The sequence below is a fragment of the Ranitomeya imitator genome, chromosome 3 (assembly GCF_032444005.1).
Source record: "Ranitomeya imitator isolate aRanImi1 chromosome 3, aRanImi1.pri, whole genome shotgun sequence".
NCBI lineage: Eukaryota > Metazoa > Chordata > Amphibia > Anura > Dendrobatidae > Ranitomeya > Ranitomeya imitator.
In genome coordinates, this window is record NC_091284.1 from 51340669 (window position 1) to 51361911 (window position 21243).

Here is a 21243-nt window from a genome sequence, read left to right on the forward strand (position 1 = left end):
GGTACCTTCACACATAACGATTTCGTTAACGATATCGTTGCAACGTCACGCTTTTGTGACGTAGCAATGATCCCGCTAACGATCTCGTTATGTGTGACAGCGACCAACGATCAGGCCCCTGCTGGGAGATCGTTGGTCGTTGGGGAATGATCAGGACCTTTTTTTGGTCGCTGATCACCCGCTGTCATCGCTGAATCGGCGCGAGTGACGCCGATCCAGCGATGTGTTCACTTGTAACCAGGGTAAATATCGGGTTACTAAGCGCAGGGCCCATCACTTAGTAACCCGATGTTTACCCCGGTTACCCGGGCAGTTCGGCATCGTTGAAGACAGTTTCAACGATGCCGAAGTCGTTCCCCTGATCGTTGGTCGCTGGGGAGAGCTGTCTGTGTGACAGCTCCCCAGCGACCACACAACGACTGAGGCTACTTTCACACTAGCGTTAACTGCAATCCGTCACAATGCGTCGTTTTGCAGAAAAAACGCATCCTGCAAAAGTGTTTGCAGGATGCGTTTTTCTCCATTGACTAACATTACGCGACGCATTGCGACAGATTGCCACACGTCGCAACCGTCGCGCGACGGTTGCACCGTTTTTCGGCCGACCGTCGGCCGCAAAAAACGTTCCATGTAACATTTTTTGCAGCCGACGGACCGTCTTTTCCGGCCGCGCATGCGCGGCCGGAACTCCTCCCCCACCTCCCCGTACCTCACAATGGGGCAGCGGATGCGCTGAAAAGCAGCATCCGCTGCACCCGTTGTGCGGCGGAGGCAATGCTAGCGTCGGTAACCTCAGCCCGACGCACTGCGACGGGCCGGGCCCGACGCTAGTGTGAAAGAAGCCTTACCAACGATCACGGCCAGGTCATATCGCTGGTCGTGATCGTTGGTAAGTCATTTAGTGTAACGGTACCTTTAATCCACCCCTGCATGGAGCCATGGATTGTTTGGATGAGTTTAATTAATCAGAAAATCTGTTAAAAGTGAGGAGAAATCCGGACACGGACACAATCCGGCCGTGACTCGGCTCCAGCACAGCGGAGTTAGGCAACCTGCGGCTCTGTCACTGTTACACAACTACAACTCCCAGCATGCCGTGAAGGGAGTCAGGTGTCAGGGCCTGCTGGGACGGGAGTTGTAGTTGTGTAACGCTGGATCCACCGCTTGGCGTCCGTCAGGTCTGTGGGGATCTGTGGAGCAGGAATTCATTTGCTTCATTATTTTTGCAAAATATTTTTCTGCTATTTATAGAAATTCAGCACTTGTAGAAAAAAAAACTTGTTATTCTGCACATAATGGTAATGGCGGACACGGTACCACCCAGCTGTCCCCACACACACAGATTGCTGGAAATAGACAACAAACGGTATTTATAGACTTCTGGGACTTGTGGTGCACATAAACGGCGGCGACTAGTACGAGCACGCGACTGGGCGAGCAAGTGCGCACGCGCAGAAGAACACCAACACACGCGCGTTCAGCGCGTCACCGCGAGGGGCGGAGCTTTCGCCCAGCGTGACTTGCGTCGACGTCATCAGGGTGCGCGCACGGTGATAGGCGGAAAGCAAGGTGACCGCTCCGCTGTGCTCCGGGAGAGGTGAGCCGGGGTCCGCGCGGGTTATCGCACGGGTGTCCGGAGAGTGGACACTGCTGGTCCGTGTCAGGGCTGCGGCTTCTGCCGGACATCCTCCGGGCCCAGCGGATACACCATAGTCAGCCGCACATAGGGCGAGGACGCTGGCATTTCTAGTTATCAGTGGGTGAGGGACACAGGACGTAAATAAGCGTCTATTTTCTGCCAGGCTGATGTGTGTTCTCACAGTGCGTCTTCCATCCCTGCCCCTCCATATTGGGATGTTACTGTGCTATATAGTGGTGCCATGCAGTGTGTCGGCTGCACGTTGGGGGGCGCTGCTGTGCCTCGGAGCGGCGGGGGTCCCGGCCATCCGATCTCAGCCATATCATCACCGTATAGGGTGGGCGCTGCCAGTGCTCAGGGTCCTATGGAGACAGCCTTAGGCCGTGTGCACACATTGCGTTTTTGCTGCACACATTTCTAAAAACCTGAAGCATTGCCTGATGACAGTAAAGTGAGAATCCTGACGTCTCAGTCACACGTTGCTTACTTTTTTCTTGCAGATTTATTTCTCCAGAATGTCAATTCTTTCAGCGTTTTTCTGCAGATTTCACCCATAGTAATAAGTCGGGGGAGAATGCATGAAAATAAAGTGGCAAAAACCTTCCTATTTGACCCTGCGTTTTTCCTGCCAAGAGATGCAGAGATTTGTGCGGCCAATACTTGTGTGCCCATAGCTTCCTCGCAGCGTGGAATACGGTAGAGTTCAGCTCTGCAGCATTGTGCACGAGGGAGCGGGCAATCACACGGCCGTCAGCGTCTGTCCTGGACCCTGTGCCCGGCACACTGCTGTGGACCGTCCAGGACATCCGGGTTGTAGGATGAATCCAGATGTCGGCCATTATTTCTATTCTGATGTCTTCCCTCCAGGTAACGTGACATCATGGTTCTCCAGCAGCTTTTCCGCTTCTCCTCTCTCTTCCGCTCCTCCGTTTCTCTCCATCTGAGAAGGAATATCGGTCTGACGGCCGTTGCCTGTAACAAGACCAAGGAGTTGGATCCCATCCAGAAACTGTTCGTCGATAAAATCCGGGAATACAGAACAAAGAGCCAGTAAGTAATGGAAGGTCGCGGGGCGCCGAACCCTGTAATCGGGATCAAAAGTGTATGTGTCTATATCAGTCAGAGGTTTACACATCTATCTCCTCTTTTGAGCTATAAAATGTACTTTTTAGCTAAAAAAAACCAATCCTGATAAAAGGAGAGTGGCTTCTAGTTCCTGTGATGGAGGAGATTGCTGACCCAGCGTCCTCGGCCATCACGGAGGGAGCTGCTCGCCTCCTGCCTGACACTGATTTATGTGATCGGTGCAGGGCGGGAGAAGAAGCGACAAGGACCTGCAGATCTCTTAACATTGCACTGTTACCTGAAGGATCCTCCGGTTCATGTCCGTATATTTCCCATCTCCTTACTCTACCTTAGTGAATTAACCCCTTCACAACAGGGCCAATTTCAATTTTCTCTATCGCCTTTCATTGGGGGACACAGAAACCATGGGTGTATGCTGCTGCCACTAGGAGGCTGACACTATGCAAATAAAAAAGTTAGCTCCTCCTCTGCAGTGTACACCCCACCGACAGGAAGTAGGATATTCAGTTTAGCTTAGTGTCAGTAGGAGGTGGACACGGGTCTTTCATTAGACCCTTATCTACCTCAATGTGCGTCGTTTCTTTTCAGATTTTTCCAGAGGGATACAGGGTGAACAGTCACACCTGTAGTCCCACTATGCGGACTATGAGTACGGCATGTACTGCCACCCCGTATCCTCATAGATCCCTCTCCAGGACCAAGATCCTAGCACACCAGCGTGCTCAGAAGTCCGGTCCTGGCTCCGTCCCCCACCCACTCGCCCACCAGAGCCTGTCGGTTGGAGGAGATGAGGACGTCCATCACAGCTCCGTGGACGTCTGATACCTTCAGGTTAGTAACTGCGTGGGATGTTTAGGTGAGTATTTCCCCTAAATTTCCAGATCTTCCCCTTACTCTCTCACGGTGTGGGGGAGTAGTTGGCCCTAAATACGCTGCACTATCTTCTATGGCGGCGCTGATTTTATTTTAAAAGGGATCCTAGGGGCACCAAGACGAGCAGTGGCTCTGCACTACGGGCTATCCCCTTCATCGGGGCCGCAGTGCCCTCCCTGCGGCCACACTGCGCAGCGGCCGCAATGTCACTTTTCTGGCGACGCCGGCACCGCTCCCCCCTGCGGCCGCCCTGTGGGCTTCGGCGCCGCGATCCCCTTTCCGGCGGCGCCGGCCTCTAATTTAGGTCCCAGCTTCTGCCGGGGCCTACTTCGGCGCCGCATCCCGTCCTCCCTGCGGCTCTGGCAGGCTGCCGCGCTGCTCTGCGGTGCACTGTTCCGGGGCCGCGGTTTCTTTTCCAGCGGCGCCGGCCTCTCCTTTAGGTCCCGGCTTCAGCTGGGGCCTACTTCGGCGTCCCGTCCCTGCGGTCCTGGCAGGCTGCCGCGCTGCTCTGCGGTGCACTGTTCCGGGGCCGCGGTCTCTTTTCCAGCGGCACCGGCCTCTAATTTAGGTCCCGGCTCCCGCCGGGGCCTACTTCCGGTACCGCGCTCCTTCACTTCCGCTTTCTTCGGGCGGGCTTTCTCCCGCCCGACAAACTGTGCCCTGCAATCTCCGCCTACCGGCGCCATGTGGGCTGTCTCCGCCCCTTCCCCCACGTCGCTGCTGAGCCAGGGCAGGAGATTCCAACGTGCTCGCATTTTCTCCTGGGGGCACAGCACATCATCTGCGCGGATCACACCAGAGGCTGCAGGGCAGCAGCTCCATCTTTCTGTTCCACTGCTGTTCTTCAGGCCTGCAGTAAGTTCCGGACAAGAGTGCCCCAGATGTGTCTACCTGCTCTCCTAGGGGCTATTCTTCCTGAGGAGCATCTTCCAAGCCGTGCAGCCTTCCATCTGGACACCGCAGCGCCTGCCGTGAGTACCTCTGCACCGCAGTTTGACTCAAACCCCTAATCTTCTGACATTTCCCTTATGGGCCCGTTCGGTCTAATTTTAAGGGAGGTCGCTCCCGGCCTCCTACCTTTTCCTGTGTCTTAGTGAAACACTTTCAGGGTTCGCCTTGTAACCACAAGCTCCCTTCAGGCAGGCCTGCAGCAACCCACATTTTGTTCCCGCTGCTCTGCCTCAGAGCGAAGTCCCCACCCCATGTTGGGCCTCCCCTCTGTCTCTATCAGTAGCGGATCTCACACGGGTGTCCCAGACCCTTGTGTCCGTGCTCGATCGGTTGCCCCTGCAGCCTTCCGTAGTAGCCAGCGGGTCGCAGGAAGCTCTGTCCGAGTTTTCCAATACAGGCCGCGAAAGATTCAGTCGGGAACGCCAGTCTGAGTTATCTTCTCGGTCCATCTCGCCCCACGGTCTTTCTCTGCGGTCGAGTTTCCCCTTATCCCTCCCCCCCCCCGGAGTCAGGCGAGGCTTTCTCTGATGTGCCTTCGGAGGATAATTTGGGGCCGGAGTCGAACCATATCTTATCATGAGGGATATGGTTCAAAGCCTCATTGGAGCGTCCAATCTGACTTGTGGCTACAAAGATTCCTCTACGAAACCTGCAGATCAGGCGGTTTCGTTTAGACGGTCTAAACTACCTCCCAAGGGATTCGCTCCTCATCCTGAATCGAGGAGCTTCTGGCCAGAGAAAGAGCGAATTCGACCAGACGTTCTCAAAGAGGAAAGCGTCTTGGAGTCTCATATCTCTTTCCTCCGGATCTCATCGCCAACTGGAATGAGAGGTGATGGAGAACGACCTCTCCCCCTGTGGATCCGCCGGCCGCTAGACTTGCCACCAACACAGTCCTCACGCTGTCCGGTGGGGCGACTCTGACAGGTTCCATCGATAGGATCATGGAATCCTTTGTGAATTCGGCTCTCGAACCTGCCGCATCATCCCTATGCCCGCTTGCACTTGGGTTTCGAAGTCGGTATCCGAAGGGGCTAAAACAACTCCATTGGGGCATTCTAGCCGGAGCTCCACCAGACTGGCTGGCGGAAGTTACCACCCAGATTACTCATGCCGGGGAATAATGTGTTCTCTGGACGTCGCGTCTTCTGCCGCTCAGACACCCGGTAATGTTGTTGCCAGCCGTCGTTCTGTTTGGCTCAAGAGTCATCAAAGAAGTCCTTTACGAGCCTGGCTTTTTCAAGGATCACGTCCTTTCGGTTCCAAGCTGGACCAAGTTATTAAGGACGCCACTGGCGGCACCAGTTCTCTTAGGCGGCAACTTCGGTCCTTTTCGGCCTTTTTTGCGTCGTTTCGCGGCATCAGATTCCTTTTCGCAACAGAGGCCACAGGCACGTTAAGAAAAGAAGGTATTCTTCGACTCACTCCTTCCTGGCGTCCCCGCTACTCCTAAGGTGGATTCTCCAGGTCCAGGACTGGAAGTTCCACCTAGGCATGACCCACGACTAGACTCTAGCCCGTTTCTCCTGTTCCTCAGGGACGTCTGGGTCTCCTCAGTAGAGGACGCATGGGCCAGGGCACTTGTATCCTCTAGATACAAAATCTTCATTTCACGGCCCTGGGATCGTTTTCTTCGAATCCCAACCTCCAAGAGACCCCGCTCTAGTCCCGGGTTTCTTTACAGCCATTGTTTCCCTCCTTAGATCCGGGGTAATCGTTCCCGTCCCAGAACAGGAACGGTTCAACGGTTCACAGGCTTCTCTTCGAATCCGAGGACGACAAGGTTCGTCCCAGTCCGGATCTCAATTTGCTGAACAGGAGGTTTCGTCGGAGACACTTAAGGACGATATTCCCTCGTTCAGTAATCGCTTCCATGGAGGCTCAGGAATTTCGGTTTCAGGCTCCCGAAAGTCTATCCATCTTCCCGACACTCTAGCCGTTGCGGGTGGCTCGTCAACAGGAAGAAGTTCCATCTTGTTCAGCGCCTCGTATCTCCGGGCATGTTCTTCGACACTTGTCGGACCAGAGTCTTCCTTCCCGAGCACAGGATACCCCTCCTTTGTCAGGAAGTTTGCTTGCTCCAGGGTTTTCGGCTCCCCTCCTTTCCGATGGGCCTTAAAGGTCCTAAGGAGGTTGGTTGCAACATCGGGAGCAATTTTCCCTTCGCCCGTTTCATTCAAGACTTCTTCAGCAGGCTATTCTATCACAGGGGGACAGGTATGTCTTCTCCCTGCATCATCCGATCCGGCTTTCCCCCCGGGTCAAACGGTTCCTCGACTGGTGGCCGAGGTCACTTCTCTTATCCCAGAGTAGATCCTTCACAGCATATCTTTCCTTTCAGTTCCCTGGCAGGTGGTGACGACGGACGTCAGCCCGCTCGGTGGAGGCGCGGGGCTTTGTCACCTGTTCTTTTCAGGGTTGTTGGTCGGTGCAGGAGTCCTCCTTGCCGATCAATGTCCTCGAGTTCCGGATCATCTTTCTGTCTTTCCTTCACTGGGTAAGGATTCTCAGCAGCCTAGACAGACAATGACACAGCAGTGGCATATATCTACCACCAGGGGTGGACTCGGCGGTCTCTGGCCTCGGCCAAGTTTCCAGGATCCTCCTTTGGATAAAGGTAACGGTCCTGGTGAGCTCCGCAGTGCATGTCCCCAGCGTGGACATTTAGGCCGCCGACTTCCTCGGCCGCGAGGGCCTTGTGGCAGGGGACTGGTACTTCAGGAGGTTTCCTATCGGATTGCTCTTCGATTGGGGGACTCCAGATGTGCACCTCATGGCGTCCCGATTGAATAGGAAGGTCCCTTGGGTCGGTCCAAGGTCCCGCGATCCTCTCACAGTGGTGTTAACACTCTGGCCATTCCTTGGTTGCAGTTCGCGCTCCCCTATCGGTTCCCACCCCTTTCCCTTGCTTTCCAAGCTGTCGAAAAGATCAAGGCGGGATGGGTGTCGGTCATTCTGATCGTCCCGGATTGGCCCAGGAGGTCTTGGTTTGCGGACATCATCAATCTTCTCCCGGTCACCCCTGGTGCCTTCCAAACAGACCCGATCTGCTGTCTCAGGGTCCGATCTGCCACCCGAATTATCAGTCGCTCAGTTTAACGGCGTGGCTGTGGACTCCACAGTTCTAAGAGCGTCCGGTCTTTCGGCCCGGATGGGTCACGCTATAATCCAGGCTAGGAAGCCTTCGTCTTCTTTCAGGATCTACTATCGTACCTGAAAGGCTTACTTTCGTTGATGCGAGTCCAACCGCTTTTCACCTATGTCCTTTCCCTGCCTTCCATTTGGTTTTCCTTCAGGCAGGACTGGATTTGGGCTTCGCTCTCAGTTCCATAAAGGGCCAGGTTCCTGCGCTCTTCTTCCCTTTAAGAAGACGTTATCTTCTCAGCCACAGGTTAAGACCTTCCTTCAAGGAGTAGCCCACTCTGTCCCTCTGTACAGGGCCTCTGTGGATTCATGGGATTTAAAGGTTGTGCTGGTTATTCTCAGGGGTTCCCCCCTTTTGAGCCTCTCGGGGAGTTTTCCCTGTCAGTTCTATCTCGGAAGGTGGCTTTTCTCAAGTCCATCTCTTCGATCCGCCGCGTGTTTGAGTTGGCGGCCATTTCTTGCCGACCTCCTTTATGGTTTTTCCATTTGGTTTTCCTTTATGGTTTTTCCACCAGGACAAGGTGGTCCCAGGCCTCCGCCTTCCTTCTTTTCACGAGGTGGTTTTCATCTTTCCACCTCAGCGAGGACATCGTTTTGCCTTCCTTTTGTCCAGCTCCGACTCATCCTCTGGAGCGATCGTTGTACAGGCTGGACCCCGTCAGGGCAGTGAGGATCTCCCTGGCTAGCACGGCCGCTTTCCGAAAGATGGATTCTCTTTTCGTCATCCTTGATGGCGTGCGTAGAGACCTGCTGGCTTCCAAGGCGACTATTGTTTGCTCGATCAGAACGGCAATTTTGGAAGCTTACCGGGTCAAGAACAGAGTGCCCCTCCTGAGATAAAGGCTCACTCTACCCGGGCAGTCGGCGCTTCCAGTGTGGTACGTCACAGGGGCTTTCGCCGACGGCTTTGCAAAGCGGCAACCTGGTCTTCCATCCACACGTTTCGCCGGACTACGGCGGACTCAAGCCTGGGCAGAAGGATCCTGCAGGCGGCAGTGGTGAGTCCTCGTACTTGATGGAAGTCTGTTTTTCCCACCCCAGGGACTGCTTTGGGACGTCCCATGGTTTCTGTGTCCCCCCAATGAAAGGCGATAGAGAAAACAGGATTTTTGGTTGCTTACCGTAAAATCTGTTTCTCGGAGCCTTCATTGGGGGACACAGCTCCCTCCCAAGTTGAACAGCTCTGTTTACTGTATACGTTTGAGTTCTTTGAATACTCTTTGAGTGCTTGAAACTGTTAATCTATAGAGCGCCGTGGAATTTGTTGGCGCTATGTGGATAAAGTTTATTATGTTATTATTATTCTTTCTCTTTTACACGTTGCTTCTCCTACTGCTTTCTCACTAACTGAATATCCTACTTCCTGTCGGTAGGGTGTACACTGCAGAGGAGGAGCTAACTTTTTTATTTGCATAGTGTCAGCCTCCTAGTGGCAGCAGCATACACCCATGGTTTCTGTGTCCCCCAATGAAGGCTCCGAGAAACAGATTTTACGGTAAGCAACCAAAAATCCTGTTTTTTGTGCGTTTTCTTTTAATATATTTGCATTTTTTTCCTCTCTTTTTTTTCCCCAGAACCATAACTCATTTTTGTGTCTATATAGATGAATGAGGGCTTGATTTTTGCAGGCCAAGTTGTACTTTTGAATGACACCATTGATTTTACCAGATAGTGTATTGGAAGATGGAGAAAAAAAAAAAACAAGCGCTGTGAAAATGGGGAGGAAATACTGGCATTGTTTTTACCCTTTACATACATTTTGCAGTAAAAATGACCTCATAATATTATTATACTCATCAATATGATTATGGCGATATCAAACATGGCCAGTATTACCGGGGCAAAAAAATGACCCCTAACCTTTTTTTTTTTGGCTGATGGAGCTGTGTGATGGCTCATTTTTTGCTTATTATATCATTTTGGAACAAATGTGACTTTTTGATCGAGTGTTGCAGCATTTTTTTTGTATAATTGCGGTGACCGAAAAAATCATACAAAGGAATTTTGTGGATATCATCTGCGCTGCTGAACAAATAGAAGTCCGGACGTATTAAAGAAAAGGAATGGTGGCTTTATTTGTGACGTCCGGACTTCTGTTTGTTCAGAAGCGCGGATGATATCCACAAAATTCCTTTGTATGATTCCTGATATGGTCAATGCCTGACCCGTGGATCTGCGGCAGCTGACGTTTATATGCCATGTCAAAGGGGCACCAGGCGAGCAGATTTCTGAATAACAGATTCTGAAATCTATCGGATAAGACCCTATTTGCTCTTCTTTTCTCCTACAGTTCCCTTATTTGTCAACCAAAAATGTAATTTTGGCGTTCTTTAATTCTTTCGTTTTACATTGTTTACCGATCCGCAAAATTTTAATTAAATCCAGTTCCAAAAAATGACTTTTAGCCAAAATTACATACTTTTAACCCCTTCATGACCCAGCCTATTTTGACCTTTACCCCCAAGGGTGGTTTGCACGTTAATGACCAGGCCAATTTTTACAATTCTGACCACTGTCCCTTTATGAGGTTATAACTCCGAAACGCTTCAACGGATCCTGGTGATTCTGACATTGTTTTCTCGTGACATATTGTACTTCATGATAGTGGTAAAATTTCTTTGATAGTACCTGCGTTTATTTGTGAAAAAAACGGAAATTTGGCGAAAATTTTGAAAATTTCGCAATTTTCAAACTTTGAATTTTTATGCAATTAAATCACAGAGATATGTCACACAAAATACTTAATAAGTAACATTTCCCACATGTCTCCTTTACATCAGCATAATTTTGGAACCAATTTTTTTTTTTGTTAGGGAGTTATAAGGGTTAAAAGTTGACCAGCAATTTCTCATTTTTACAACACCATTTTTTTTTAGGGACCACGTCTCATTTGAAGTCATTTTGAGGGGTCTATATGATAGAAAATGCCCAAGTGTGACACCATTCTAAAAACTGCACCCCTCAAGGTGCTCAAAACCACATTCAAGAAGTTTATTAACCCTTCAGGTGTTTAATAGGAATTTTTGGAATGTTTAAATAAAAATGAACATTTAACTTTTTTACACAAAAAATTTACTTCAGCTCCAATTTGTTTTATTTTACCAAGGGTAACAGGAGAAATTGGACCCAAAAAGTTGTTGTCCAATTTGTCCTGAGTACGCTGATACCCCATATGTGGCAGTAAACCACTGTTTGGGCGCATGGGAGAGCTCGGAAGGGAAGGAGCGCTATTTGACTTTTCAATGCAAAATTGACAGGAATTGAGATGGGACGCCATGTTGCGTTTGGAGAGCCACTGATGTGCCTAAACATTGAAACCCCCCACAAGTGACACCATTTTGGAAAGTAGACCCCCTAAGGAACTTATCTGGATGTGTGGTGAGCACTTTGACCCACCAAGTGCTTCACAGAAGTTTATAATGCAGAGCCGTAAAAATAAAAAATCATATTTTTTCACAAAAATTATATTTTTGCCCCCAATTTTTTATTTTTCCAAGGGTAAGAGAAGAAATTGGACCTCAAAAGTTGTTGTCCAATTTGTCCCGAGTACGCTGATACCCCATATGTGGCAGTAAACCACTGTTTGGGCGCATGGGAGAGCTCGGAAGGGAAGGAGCGCCGTTTGACTTTTCAATGCAAAATTGACAGGAATTGAGATGGGACGCCATGTTGCGTTTGGAGAGCCACTGATGTGCCTAAACATTGAAACCCCCCACAAGTGACACCATTTTGGAAAGTAGACCCCCTAAGGAACTTATCTGGATGTGTGGTGAGCACTTTGACCCACCAAGGGCTTCACAGAAGTTTATAATGCAGAGCCATAAAAATAAAACAAAATTTTTTTCCCACAAAATTATTTTTTAGCCCCCAGTTTTGTATTTTCCCTAGTGTAACAGGAGAAATTGGACCCCAAAAGTTGTTGTCCAATTTGTCCTGAGTACGCTGATACCCCATATGTGGGGGGGAACCACCGTTTGGGCGCATGGGAGGGTTCGGAAGGGAAGGAGCGCCATTTGGAATGCAGACTTAGATGGAATGGTCTGCAGGCGTCACATTGCGTTTGCAGAGCCCCTAATGTACCTAAACAGTAGAAACCCCCCACAAGTGACACCATTTTGGAAAGTAGACCCCCTAAGGAACTCATCTTGATGTGTTGTAAGAGCTTTGAACCCCCAAGTATTTCACTACAGTTTATAACGCAGAGCCATGCAAATAAAAAATATATTTTTTTCCACAAAAATTATATTTTAGCCCCCAGTTTTGTATTTTTCCAAGGTTAGCAGGAGAAATTGGACCCTAAATGTTGTTGTCCAATTTGTCCTGAGTACGCTGATACCCGATATGTGGGGGGGAACCACCGTTTGGGCGCATGGGAGGGCTCGGAAGGGAAGGAGCATCATTTGGAATGCAGACTTAGATGGATTGGTCTGCAGGCGTCACATTGCGTTTGCAGAGCCCCTAATGTACCTAAACAGTAGAAACCCCCCACAAGTGACCCCATATTGGAAACTAGACCCCTCAATGAACTTATCTAGATGTGTTGTGAGAACTTTGAACTCCCAAGTGTTTCACTACAGTTTATAACGCAGAGCCGTGAAAATAAAAAATCTTTTTGTTTTCCCACAAAAATTATTTTTTAGCCCCCAGTTTTGTATTTTCCCAAGGGTAACAGGAGAAATTGGTCCACAAAAGTTGTTGTCCAATTTGTCCTGAGTACGCTGATACCCCATATGTTGGGGTAAACCCCTGTTTGGGCACACAGGAGAGCTCGGAAGGGAAGGAGCACTGTTTTACTTTTTCAACGCAGAATTGGCTGGAATTGAGATCGGACGCCATGTCGTGTTTGGAGAGCCCCTGATGTGCCGAAACAGTGGAAACCCCCCAATTATAACTGAAACCCTAATCTAAACACACCCCTAACCCTAATTCCAACGGTAACCCTAACCACACCTCTAACCCTGACACACCCCTAACCCTAATCCCAACCCTATTCCCAACTGTAAATGTAATCTAAACCCTAACCCTAACTTTAGCCCCAACCCTAACTGTAGCCCCAACCCTAACCCTAGCCCTAACCCTAGCCCTAATCCTAGCCCTAACCCTAGCCCTAACCCTAACCCTAGCCCTAACCCTAGCCCTAACCCTAGCCCTAGCCCTAGCCCTAACCCTAGCCCTAACCCTAGCCCTAACCCTAGCCCTAACCCTAGCCCTAACCCTAGCCCTAATGGGAAAATGGAAATAAATACATTTTTTTTTTATTTTTCCCTAACTAAGGGGGTGATGAAGGGGGGTTTGATTTACTTTTATAGCGAGTTTTTTAGCGGATTTTTATGATTGGCAGCCGTCACACACTGAAAGACCCTTTTTATTGCAAAAAATATTTTTTGCAATACCACATTTTGAGAGCTATAATTTTTCCATATTTTGGTCCACAGAGTCATGTGAGGTCTTGTTTTTTGCGGGACGAGTTGACGTTTTTATTGAAAACATTTTTGGGCACGTGACATTTTTTTATCGCTTTTTATTCCGATTTTTGTGAGGAAGAATGACCAAAAGCCAGCTATTCATGAATTTCTATTGGGGGAGGCGTTTATACCGTTCCGCGTTTGGTAAAATTGATAAATCAGTTTTATTCTTCGGGTCAGTACGATTACAGCGATACCTCATTTATATCATTTTTTTATGGTTTGGTGCTTTTATACGATAAAAACTATTTTACAGAAAAAATAATTATTTTTGCATCGCTTTATTCTCAGGACTATAACTTTTTTATTTTTTTGCTGATGATGCTGTATGGCGGCTCTTTTTTTGCGGGACAATATGACGCTTTCAGCGGTACCATGGTTATTTATATCTGTCCTTTTGATCGCGTGTTATTCCACTTTTTGTTCGGCGGTATGATAATAAAGCGTTGTTTTTTGCCTCGTTTTTTTTTTTTTTTTTCTTACGGTGTTTACTGAAGGGGTTAACTAGTGGGACAGTTTTATAGGTCGGGTCGTTACGGACGCGGCGATACTAAATATGTGTACTTTTATTGGTTTTTTTTTTTTATTTAGATGAAGAAATGTATTTATGGGAATAATATTTTTTTTTTTTTTTCATTATTTTGGAATATTTTTTTTTTATTTTTTTTACACATTTGGAAAATTTTTTTTTTACTTTTTTACTTTGTCCCAGGGGGGGACATCACAGATCAGTGATCTGACAGTTTGCACAGCACTCTGTCAGATCACTGATCTGACATGCAGCGCTGCAGGCTTCACAGTGCCTGCTCTAAGCAGGCTCTGTGAAGCCACCTCCCTCCCTGCAGGACCCGGATCCGCGGCCATCTTGGATCCGGGGCTCGAGCAGGGAGGGAGGTGAGGAGACCCTCGCAGCAACGCGATCACATCGCGTTGCTGCGGGGGGCTCAGGGAAGCCCGCAGGGAGCCCCCTCCCTGCGCGGTGCTTCCCTGCACCGCCGGCACATCGCGATCATCTTTGATCGCGGTGTGCCAGGGGTTAATGTGCCGGGGGCGGTCCGTGACCGCTCCTGGCACATAGTGCCGGATGTCAGCTGCGATAAGCAGCTGACACCCGGCCGCGATCGGCCGCGCTCCCCCCGTGAGCGCGGCCGATCGGCTATGACGTACTATCCCGTCCAGGGTCAGATAAGCCCAGGGCACCTCGACGGGATAGTACGTCTAAGGTCACAGAGGGGTTAAAGACCTTGCCGTTTTTTGCAATTCTGACCAGTGTCCCTTTATGAGGTAATAACTCAGGAACGCTTCAACGGATCCTAGCGGTTCTGAGATTGTTTTTTCGTGACATATTGGGCTTCATGTTAGTGGTAAATTTAGGTCAATAAATTCTGCGTTTATTTGTGATAAAAACGGAAATTTGGCGAAAATGTTGAAAATTTCGCAATTTTCACATTTTGAATTTTTATTCTGTTAAACCAGAGAGATATGTGACACAAAATAGTTAATAAATAACATTTCCCACATGTTTACTTTACATCAGCACAATTTTGGAAACAAAATTTTTTTTTGTTAGGAAGTTATAAGGGTTAAAATTTGACCAGCGATTTCTCATTTTTACAACGAAATTTACAAAACCATTTTTTTTAGGGACCACCTCACATTTGAAGTCAGTTTGAGGGGTCTATATGGCTGAAAATACCCAAAAGTGACACCATTCTAAAAACTGCACCCCTCAAGGTACTCAAAACCACATTCAAGAAGTTTATTAACCCTTCAGGTGCTTCACAGCAGCAGAAGCAACATGGAAGGAAAAAATGAACATTTAACTTTTTAGTCACAAAAATTATCTTTTAGCAACAATTTTTTTATTTTCCCAATGGTAAAAGGAGAAACTGAACCACGAAAGTTGTTGTCCAATTTGTCCTGAGTACGCTGATACCTCATATGTGGGGGTAAACCACTGTTTGGGTGCACGGCAGGGCTTGGAAGGGAAGGAGCGCCATTTGACTTTTTGAATCAAAAATTGGCTCCACTCTTTAGCGGACACCATGTCACGTTTGGAGAGCCCCCGTGTGCCTAAAAATTGGAGCTCCCCCACAAGTGACCCCATTTTGGAAACTAGACGCCCCAAGGAACTTATGTAGATGCATAGTGAGCACTTTCAACCCCCAGGTGCTTCACAGATTGATCCGTAAAAATGAAAAAGTACTTTTTTTTCACAAAAAAATTCTTTTAGCCTCAATTTTTTCATTTTCACATGGGCAACAGGATAAAATGGATCCTAAAATGTGTTGGGCAATTTCTCCTGAGTACACCAATACCTCACATGTGGGGGTAAACCACTGTTTGGGCACATGGTAAGGCTCGGAAGGGAAGGAGCGCCATTTGACTTTTTGAATGAAAAATTATTTCCATCGTTAGCGGACACCATGTCGCGTTTGGATAGCTCCTGTGTGCCTAAACATTGGCGCTCCCCCACAAGTGACCCCATTTTGGAAACTAGACCCCCCAAGGAACTTATCTAGATGCATATTGAGCACTTTAAACCCCCAGGTGCTTCACAGAAGTTTATAACGCAGAGCCATGAAAATAAAAAATAATTTTTCTTTCCTCAAAAATTATTTTTTAGCCTGGAATTTCCTATTTTGCCAAGGATAATAGGAGAAATTGGACCCCAAATCTTGTTGTCCAGTTTGTCCTGAGTACGCTGATACCCCATATGTGGGGGTAAACCACTGTTTGGGCGCACGGCAGGGCTCGGAAGGGATGGCACGCCATTTGGCTTTTTAAATGGAAAATTAGCTCCAATCATTAGCGGACACCATGTCACGTTTGGAGAGCCCCTGTGTGCCTAAACATTGGAGATCCCCCAGAAATGACACCATTTTGGAAACTAGACCCCCAAAGGAACTAATCTAGATGTGTGGTGAGGACTTTGAACCCCCAAGTGCTTCACAGAAGTTTATAACGCAGAGCCATGAAAATAAAAAAAAAAAATTATTTTCTCAAAAATGATCTTTTAGCCTGCAATTTTTTATTTTCCCAAGGGTTACAGAAGAAATTGGACCCCAAAAGTTGTTGTCCAGTTTCTCCTGAGTACGCTGATACCCCATATGTGGGGGTAAACTACTGTTTGGGCACATGCCGGGGCTTGGAATTGAAGTAGTGACGTTTTGAAATGCAGACTTTGATGGAATGCTCTGTGGGCGTCACGTTGCGTTTGCAGAGCCCCTGATGTGCCTAAACAGTAGAAACCCGCCACAAGTGACCCCATTTTGGAAACTAGACCCCGAAAGGAACTTATCTAGATGTGTGGTGAGCACTTTGAACCCCCAAGTGCTTCATAGAACTTTATAATGCAGAGCCGTGAAAATAATAAATACGTTTTCTTTCCTCAAAAATTATGTTTTAGCAAGCATTTTTTTAGATTCACAAGGGTAACAGGAGAAATTGGACCCCAGTAATTGTTGCGCAGTTTGTCCTGAGTATGCTGGTACCCCATATGTGGGGGTAAACCACTGTTTGGGTGCACGTCGGGGCTCGGAATTGAGGGAGCACCATTTGACTTTTTGAATACGAGATTGGCTGGAATCAATGGTGGCGCCATGTTGCGTTTGGAGACCCCTGATGTGCCTAAACAGTGGTAACCCCTCAATTCTAACTCCAACACTAACCCCAACACACCCCTAACCCTAATCCCAACTGTAGCCATAACCCTAATCACAACCCTAACCACAACCCTAATTCCAACCCTAACCCTAATCTCAACTGTAGCCATAACCCTAACCACAACCCTAATTCCAACCCTAACCCTATGTGCCCACGTTGCGGATTCGTGTGAGATTTTTCAGCACCATTTTTGAAAAATCCGTGGGTAAAAGGCACTGCGTTTTACCTGCGGATTTTCTGCGGATTTCCAGTGTTTTTTGTGCGGATTTCACCTGCGGATTCCTATTGAGGAGCAGGTGTAAAACGCTGCGGAATCCGCACAAAGAATTGACATGCTGCGGAAAATACAACACAGCGTTTCCGCGCGGTATTTTCCGCACCATGGGCACAGCGGATTTGGTTTTTCATATGTTTACATGGTACTGTAAACCTGATGGAATGCTGCTGCGAATCCGCAGCGGCCAATCCGCAGCCAAATCCGCACAGTGTGCACATAGCCTAATTCTAAAGGTATGTGCACACGCTGCGGAAAACGCTGCGGATCCGCAACAGTTTCCCATGAGTTTACAGTTCAATGTAAACCTACGGGAAACAAAAATCGCTGTACACATGCTGCAGAAAAACTGCACGGAAACGCAGGGGTTTACATTCCGCAGCATGTCACTTCTTTGTGCGGATTCCGCAGCGGTTTTACAACTGCTCCAATAGAAAATCGCAGTTGTAAAACCGCAGTGAAATGCGCAGAAAAAAACGCGGTAAATCCGCCATAAATCCGCAGCGGTTTAGCACTGCGGATTTATCAAATCCGCAGCGGAAAAATCCGCAGAGGACCAGAATACGTGTGCACATACCGAAGCCCTAACCCTAGCCCTAACCCTAGCCCTAACCCTAGCCCTAACCCTAGCCCTAACCCTAACCCTAGCCCTAACCCTAGCCCTAACCCTAGCCCTAACCCTAGCCCTAACCCTATTCTAACATTAGTGGAAAAAAAAAATTTCTTTATTTTTTTATTGTCCCTACCTATGGGGGTGACATTTATTATTTTTATTATTTGGTCACTGAGATAGATTATATCTCAGTGATCAAAATGCACTTTGGAACGAATCTGCCGGCCGGCAGATTCGGCGGGCGCACTGCGCATGCGCCCGCCATTTTGGAAGATGGCGGCGCCCAGGGAGAAGACGGACGGGACCCCGGCTGGATCGGTAAGTATGATGGGGTGGGGGGGGACCACGGGAGGGGTGGAACGGAGCACGGGGGGCGTGGAACGGAGCACCGTGGGGGGTGGAACGGAGCACCGTGGGGGGTGGATCGGAGTGCAGGGGGGGTGATTGGAGCACGGGGGGGTGATTGGAGCACGGGGGGAGCGGACAAGAGCACGGGGGGGAGCGGAGCACAGGACGGAGGGGAGCCGGAGCAGTGTACCGGCCAGATCGGGGAGCTGGAGGGGCGATCGGTGGGGTGGGGGCACATTAGTATTTCCAGCCATGGCCGATGATATTTCAGCATCGGCCATGGCAGGATTGTAATATTTCACCAGTTATAATAGGTGAAATATTACAAATCGCTCTGATTGGCAGTTTCACTTTCAACAGCCAATCAGAGCGATCGTAGCCATGGGGGGGTGAAACCCTCCCCCCCCCCCCCCCCCCTGGGCTAAACTACCACTCCCCCTGTCCCTGCAGATCGGGTGAAATGGGAGTTAACCCTTTCACCCGATCTGCAGGGACGCGATCTTTCCATGACGCCACATAGGCGTCATGGGTCGGATTGGCACCGACTTTCATGACGCCTACGTGGCGTCATGGGTCGGGAAGGGGTTAAGTAAGGAAAAAGAATGGTAAACCTTTTAAAGAAATGCAGAGCGAAAGCTGTGGTCAGTTATGTAATTTTGCTGCAGGAGACGCCACCTTTTGTATGACCCCAGCCTAAGAGCGAGGTGGCTCTGCCACATTTGATTGCAGCATTAGTCGGCCCTGATCTGTGCGCTGGTTCCCATGATGTATACAGCAGTTGTGTGATGTCAGCGAGCCCTTCGTCACCTTGTGACCTCGGCCCTCAGCACATGTCTGGCTCGGTGCTATGAGATTAGTCCACAAGCCATGATGCTACTTAATAAACCTGTAAAGCTTTGCGTTCGTGCCGATACCCACATAGATTCTATTGTTTAGAAATGAAATATTTAATTTTCTTCTTGAGACCTGATTCCAGCTGAACTGTATATCCTTTATTCTCTCGTAGACAATCCGGCGGTGCCGTCGATGCTGGAGCCGAATACCAGAAAGACCTCAATGAAGACGTCAGCAAACTGCAGAGGTTATATGGCGGTGGGAACTTGGAAAAGTTTCCAGACTTGAAGTTTGAAGGTTAGTATTATTTTTTTTTCTACCATATGAGGCTGTATAATGTTCTAAGCTGCTGGTCACAGTACTCTGTAGTGTGAATATACACCGGGCTGACCTGTGGCTTCTGATCAGCAGAGGAATCGCAGCATAAAGGGGGTGACAATGAACCCGACTATGGATTAGAAGAATATTGCTGCCATTTAGTGAGCCTGATATCCATGCCCTTGATGCCCAGATGCCTACACATAAGACTATTATAAAATTCTCAAATTATATCACCGTGGCTTACACTCCTGGCACATCTCTGCACAACCTAGTAGATGTGTGCACCAAATATTGGTTGGTTTAACATGATCACAAATTTTGAGCCACATTTTAGTGCAATTTCAGTGCACGGTGTTATAGTTAATTTCACTCTTTCTTTCATTGCCTGTTCATCATACACCACGCTGTGTCCGACACCCTGTAAGTTGGTCTCCTTGCCTCCGGATATTAAGCCTCCACATTCTGAAGAACGTTCCCATATCATACACATATTGCGATAGTTATTTTTTTTTTTTTCTTTGTATTTTAGAACCAAAACTGGAAGATGTACAGAAGTGATGTGAACCTCGGACCAGAGTATCATCGGAGGCCGTCCCGTCTGTGTTTCTAGTAAATTAATAAACCGCTTTGGTGATGACTTTGTGTTTTTGATTTTTTTTTCTAAAGCTCAAATAATTTATTTATTGTCAAGCAGGATAAAAGGCAGACGCCTCTATGTGATATCCACCTTCATTGCGTTCTCCCCAAAAAATAAATGAAGAAAAAATGTGTTTGGTTTGTTGACATTTTCTGAGGCCCGTCACTTTATTTTTCTATTGCTGGTGCTGTGTGAGCTCTTGTTTTTTTTGGCCTGACAATGTGAAGTTTTTATAGGTGTTATTTTTGGCTACATACTGTGTTTCATAGCATATTTTTTTCCCCCCACATCTTGGTCATTCCTCGAGTTTGTGTGACTTCTACCCACATTTCCTCCATCACCTTGGTTTGGGATACCACAAGAATTCTCCTTTACCCTTTCTGACATCTGACGTACTATCCCGTCGAGGTGGTATGGGCCCGTATGACCACCCGACGGGATAGTACGTCTAACGCGATCAGCCACGCTCACGGGGGGAGCGCGGCCGATTGCGGCTGGGTGTCAGCTGACTAGCACTATGTGCCAGGAGAGGTCATGGACCGCTCCCGGCACATTAACCCCCGGAACACTGCAATCAAATATGATGGCAGCGTTCTGGCGGCACAGGGAAGCATCGCACAGGGAGGGGGCTCCCTGCGTGCTTCCCTGAGACCCTCAGAGCAACGCGATGTGATCGCGTTGTTCAGAGGGTCTCCTACCTCCTTCTGCCTGCAGGCCCAGGATCCAAGATGGCTGCGGGGCTCCGTCTGGGTCCTGCAGGGAGATGGCTTGCAAGCGCCTGCTCAGAGCAGGCACCAGCAAGCCTCCCTGCAGTGCCTGTCAGATCGCTGGTCTGACACAGTGAATTGCAAAGTGTCAGATCAGTGATCTGACACTATAACATGATGTCCCCCCTGGGACAAAGTAAAAAATAAAAATACTAAATTAAAAATAAAAAAATTACATTTTCTTGTGTAAATACAAAAAAAAAATAAATAAAAGTACACATATTTTGTATCTCCGCGTCCATATCAACCCGACCTATAAACTGTCCCACTAGTTAACCCCTTCAGTGAACACCGTAAAAAAAACCAAAAAAGTCAAAAAACAATGCTTTATCATTATACCGTCGAACAAAAAGTGGAATAACACGAGATCAAAAAGATGGATATAAATAACCATGGTACTGCCGAAAGCGTCATCTTGACAGCAAAAAACAAGCCTCCATACAGCATCATCGGTGAAAAAATAAAGTTATAGCCCTCAGAAAAAAGCGATGCAAAAATAATTATTTTTTTCTATAAAAGTTTTTATTGTATAAAAGCGCCAAAACATAAAAACATGATATAAATGAGGTATCGCTGTAATCGTACTGACCTGAAGAATAAAACTGCTTTATCAATTTTACAAAAT

The 21243-nt window shown here is 48.2% G+C and overlaps 1 protein-coding gene across 2 annotated transcripts; it reads left to right on the forward strand.

Annotated features, from left to right (window-relative positions):
- The first annotated feature begins 1475 nt into the window (after window positions 1-1475).
- Window positions 1476-19851, forward strand: ATP5PF (ATP synthase peripheral stalk subunit F6). Of its 2 annotated transcripts, none has more exons than XM_069760875.1 (4): window positions 1476-1597; window positions 2507-2689; window positions 19066-19190; window positions 19744-19851. In XM_069760875.1, exons 2-4 carry the CDS (start codon window positions 2520-2522, stop codon window positions 19770-19772), a joined length of 324 nt encoding a protein of 107 aa, XP_069616976.1. In that variant the 5' UTR covers window positions 1476-1597; window positions 2507-2519; the 3' UTR covers window positions 19773-19851. The 2 variants fall into 2 exon arrangements, with proteins under 2 accessions (XP_069616976.1, XP_069616977.1); XM_069760876.1 differs by having other exon boundaries at window positions 1560-1760.
- Window positions 19852-21243: the final 1392 nt, after the last annotated feature.